Source organism: Portunus trituberculatus, chromosome 44 (genome assembly GCF_017591435.1).
Source record: "Portunus trituberculatus isolate SZX2019 chromosome 44, ASM1759143v1, whole genome shotgun sequence".
NCBI classification, from domain to species: Eukaryota; Metazoa; Arthropoda; class Malacostraca; order Decapoda; family Portunidae; genus Portunus; species Portunus trituberculatus.
The window spans coordinates 30,590,287-30,595,619 of NC_059298.1; the positions used below are offsets into that span (position 1 = coordinate 30,590,287).

The following is a 5,333-nucleotide window of genomic DNA, read 5'->3' on the forward strand; positions in this document are numbered from 1 at the left end:
CAAATTTCGCTCAAGGTACACTCACTGAGGCGTCAGTTTCATCATCCTTAGTGAGTCGAGCATCAGTTTGAGTCAGTTCGTGTACAATATTTTAGAGACAAAATCCGTGAACTGTTTAGTTATGAACGAATGTGAGTGTGGACACGGTACAGTACTACAGGCCTTTCCAGGCCAGCGAGATACTCGTGTGTTCCGTGTGGCAGCAGTTGGCATGAGCTTCGTCCTTAAGTCATCTCCTTGTGGAGATCAATAGTGCAGAATAAACTACGAATTCAAGGGGGACTTGTGGGAGTGTCACAACTTTCCACACCATTTGGCTGATCTCATGTGCGCGGGTGGCCATGTTTACAAGGAACTGGCGAGCACCAGGAAGGTTGCGACCAATCACAATAGAGTGGGCGGAGCAGAGCGGCATAAAACAATGCGGTGATTGGCCTGTCTATTGTGCCGCGTGACGTAATCAATAACCACAGCGCGCCAACACTAACTCGTTACAAATGGCGACATGAAAGTAAAGCCAGTGTGGCCAGAGAGCCCGAAAAGGTAACATCGTGGGAGCGTCGTCGTTGGCGGGCGGAGATGTGTATCACATGGCGAGGGGAGGCTGACAACACTCGCTCGCTCACTTCCTTCGCGGAAGCCCAACGCGGTCTTGCTCTTATGCGTTATCTCGCCCTTTCGCCCAAGGTTATTGCTGTTTGACCGAATTGTACACAAGTTAAGGAGACAAACGTGACATGTACTTCAAGTGAAAACTGATAATGAAACTCTGAAAGGACTTGCTCCCGTAACTGACTTGCTGTGAGGCGCGCCCCACCTGAGACAGGTGGCCGGTGCGGAGAGTGCGGCGGCCCAGCATGAGCGCCAAGGAGTCCCACGTGAAGCGGCCCATGAACGCCTTCATGGTGTGGTCTCGTGGGCAGCGGCGCAAAATGGCTCAGGACAATCCCAAGATGCACAATTCTGAAATCTCCAAGCGACTCGGTAAGACGAGACAATGGTTGTTTTGTTCGCTTCTCACACGTCAGCCTAGGTGTAGCAATATATTTTGATGCATTAAGCAATTGTCTGGCAGGATGTAAGGGTCCATTTCTGATTCATTATTATATACAAGTCACACACAGCGCCAGACACGACTAGAGATGACTTGGGTGGTGTCAATGAGAGTATGATTAAAATTTTGTCCATGAACTGAGGCGTGCGAGAGGTGTGACAGGTAATCGCTTTGATTGATATTTTTTTATTGTCAACATGAATGAACGATAGTAAATGTTTTATAGATTAAGAAAACACTAACTTAGTACCATAGAAATAAGAGAGTGCTTCAGTTGTTGGAGATGTGATAGGTTGTTGTAGAAGATTTGGTGCAGAGGACAGTGCCAGTGGTGGTGATCGGTGCAGCGTATCTGTCTTTATCGGCTTTATCAGTAGTTAGTTATGTGGCCTCCGAGGTGGGACAGCTACACGATATCTGTACTTTAGAATTGTATTAATATTTCCATAACAGAGAGAGAGAGAGAGAGAGAGAGAGGATATAATTCACATTGTTTTTCTTTATCTGGAAAGGTTTTTAATCGCATATTGTCATGAAGGTACATAAAATACTAATTCCACACACTCTGAAGCAACACCCAAGACCAGAGATGCTATACAACCTTTCTTTTTCAACGACTGTCAGAGGAAAATTTTGGTTTATCTGTAACAATTCAGGTGAGAAATTAGCTAGCACATTCCTTTCCCTCTCTCCGTTAAGGAAAGGAATAAGTTACTGTGAGAGGTTAGTGTCATGTTCTACCTGGCTGAGTTAAAACAAGAGGCCACATGCACTGCCTCTCGCTGTCCTCCCGGTGCTGCACCGCCTTGTTGCCGCCGCCCAATCACTTTTCACTCAACATTATTCATCACTTTCGCTTTGAGACAAATTAACATTATCCTGGTTAAGTAATTTATTATGGTATATATCAACGAGTAATATTATAATTGCTTTTTTTAAGTATCCTCCAGAAATATACTAAGGAATGATAATGCTTCATAATGGCAGCACATAACCCTTCCTAAAAATATACAAAAAGAGCTGAATATTTTATGATTTTTTTTTTTTTTTTTTACCTACGCGTGTTTGCCTCAGCTGTTCGCGGCCTCCTACTCAAAAATCGTGAGGCTTCATTCTCCAGGGAGAAGTGGCATTCATAAATTATTAAGAGTAATACTGTACCACGTAAATGCCTCCTGCGCCATGGCGAGGCCTCACCACCACAACGGCCATTGTCCCTGTATCGACACGCTAGTGAGGAACAGACCTCGTGTTTGATCCAGCCATTTCATCACCATCTCCACCATCACCACCACTGCCACCACCACCACCACCGCCACCACCACCACTATCAGCCTGACTTGCCTCCCATAACACGCTGGTAATTGTTTAACCGTCAATATACTCGCACTACGATATGATTTCCAAGGCACCTTATACTTTATACTTGACAAATGCTTCCATGTGTGTGTGTGTGTGTGTGTGTGTGTGTGTGTGTGTGTGTGAATATGAAACAGATCTCCTGCGTGGGCTATTGTTGGTGGAGTGCGGTGGTGGGTAGTGTCGCTCTCAGAAGAGAGTGGCGGCGGAGGACGACCGCCGAGGCGCCAGTGTCGCGTCACACATCCTTATTTATGTGGCATCGACAAAAGCGTGTAGCGGCATAATATTATCTTTTTTGGTGTGTGTATGGTCGATTGGTCTCGTTTCAGGTCTGGAATTTTCCACCAGCGAGAAAGCAATTGTTGGAGGCAATCAGGATTTTTCTCTCTTCTTTTCTTTGACAAGGGTCGTAAAGGTGTCTCATTAAATTAGTTAAATTGATCTTTTAATTTATTATTTTGTAAGATTTTTTTCACTTTCTATGTGTTATTGTTGTTCTCTTGTCCGCTACTTAGCCTTTAGTCTTTATATATTGATAAACTATATAATCACGTAATGTTAAGGCGTTACGCACTGTCTGAGGCTGCCAAGCAGTAGGTGGGCGCGAGTCTGAAGGTCGAAGGAAAGGCCACCGCTGGGCTTTCCGGGAGGATGCGGCCCAGCTGTCATGTGGTCAGTCTGCTGCCCTCATCACGCTCTACTCGCCAGACCGATGTAAAACATTAATTTTTCACAACCGTTTATATTATTTCTCTTATTGGTCGGGTGCTGAGCGTGGTGGTGGGGTGATGCAGCAGCCCCGAGAAGCAAGGCCGCGCTAGCCATGCACAGTACGGGTGTTCATTGATATGGGTCCCGCCTGCTATTATCGTATTAAGGTATTATCATTTCATCACTTATTAATCTGTACACTAAACCACCGCGGTGTCAACTTGTCAGCTCTGGTGTTGTGTGTGCCCTTGCGTCATGCTGGGGTGACAGGTTCTTCACTTTTTTTCTTTTTTTTTTTTGTTAATGAGTTCCTTGTAATAATAATGACCTATTTGTTTACATACCAGCCTGAGACTCTTGCCTTGTGTCACTATGGGAGTACAAATGCGGAGGAATTGCTCAGTGTCTCTGTCTCTACATCTCTTGTGCCACTACCACCATGGCAAGCAATCTGGTGTTACCCTTTGGCCTCTGTGTGGGCACCAGCCAGTCAAGGCGTCACCGTTACTATGGGGAGACGTGACTGGTGATGCTATTGATAATGATGACGATGATGATGATGAAAATGTTGAAGATGATAAGAATGGTAATTGAAACAATAATGATAATTACAAGAACAACATCAATAATGATAATGATATTAGATATAATGATAATAATAATAATAGTAATAATAACAATAATAATAATGATAATAATAATAATAATAATAATAATAATAATAATAATAATAATAATAATAGTAATAATAATAATAATAATAATAGTAATAACAAAAATAGTAATGATAATGATATTAATAATAATAACAATATCAATAAAATAATAATAATAATCATAGTAACAACAACAACAACAAAAGTAACAATAGCAGCAACAACAGCAAAAATAACAATAACGATGATAATAATGTTAATGATAATAATGATAATAATGTTAATGATAATAATAATGATAATGATAATAATAATAATAATAATAATAATAATAATAATAATAATAATAATAACAATAACAGCAACAACAACCCAACAAAAATAAACAAAAACAACAACAACAATAATAATAATAATGATAATAATAATAATAATAATAATAATAATAATAATAATAATGATAACAATGATAATAATAATAATATTAATAACAATAAAAAAAATAATAATTATTATTATTATAATAATTATTATTATTATTATTATTATTATTATTTTTACGGCTATATTCTAGTCCTTATAAGCAACAACATTCACACAACGTTAGCCACATTTACGTAACGTATACTGAACTCAGACAAAAGAAAAAAGAAAAGAGAAAAAAACCGTGAAATTGTAAAGATCGCCATAAACTGAGAGCAGTGACACGTGGCCTCTCACCAACACCTCTCCCTTCTCCCTGTCGTGTCCTCCCTGCCTCCCACCTCCTCTCCCCGCCTCGCACCCTGCACAGGCGTGACACCCCCTCCACATGCGATGGTTACACGCCTCTGTTCCATTAGCACCTCAAATTAGTGCCTTTGTGCGGCCGCGTGAGGGTCGTGGGTTCCGGGTGGCCGCCGCGACCCTGACCGGCGAGGGGGCTAAGAGGGAAGACCGGCCAGCAGCAGCAGCAGCGGCGGCAGCAGCAGCAGCCCGCACTGGTGCTGGCAGGAATGATGTCAGAGAGACAGACAGGCAGTGAGGCAGACGGATAGACAGGCAAGCACAAACAGGATGATGGGTACAAATAAATTATTGACAGGTAGGTAGGCAGTAAGGCAGGTAAATAGACAGACAGACAGGCAGGCAGGCAAGCAGACAGACAGAGACAGGCAGACAGATAGACAAGCAGGTAGATAGATAAAATCAGACAAGCTAGTAGGCAAAAAGACATACAGACAGATATGTGGATAGCAGACATATACATGCTTCATTCAATGTTTTGTATATGGAATGCTTGCGACGAAAATTAATAACAGTAGCATTGATGAATAAAGAACACCAAAGTTATTGGTGAATTAAGGTTATTGGTGTTCAAAGTTGAGTCAGGTAGTAGCGCTAGTGACAGGCTTGTTGGATTTTGTATCTTCAAAATCTTTCCAGTGTTACAGTTTTTATTTATTTTTTAATGTATATCCAACTGTGCGTAAAATGTTCTTATGTGCGCTCTCCACATTGCGTTTTCGGATTGCGTTTGTTTTGCCATGATTTCTCTCAGGGAAAAGTGA

At 41.6% G+C, this 5,333-nt stretch overlaps 1 protein-coding gene across 2 annotated transcripts in view; it reads left to right on the forward strand.

Moving 5' to 3' along the window:
• The first annotated feature begins 510 nt into the window (after positions 1 to 510).
• Positions 511 to 5,333, forward strand: part of LOC123518979 (histone-lysine N-methyltransferase 2D-like) — a 26,801-nt gene continuing 21,978 nt past the window's right edge. For both annotated transcript variants that reach the window (XM_045280082.1, XM_045280083.1), the window contains exon 1: positions 511 to 984. In XM_045280082.1, the coding sequence (XP_045136017.1) occupies positions 858 to 984 (127 nt within the window). In that variant the 5' untranslated portion in view covers positions 511 to 857. The remainder of the gene's footprint in view (positions 985 to 5,333) is intronic.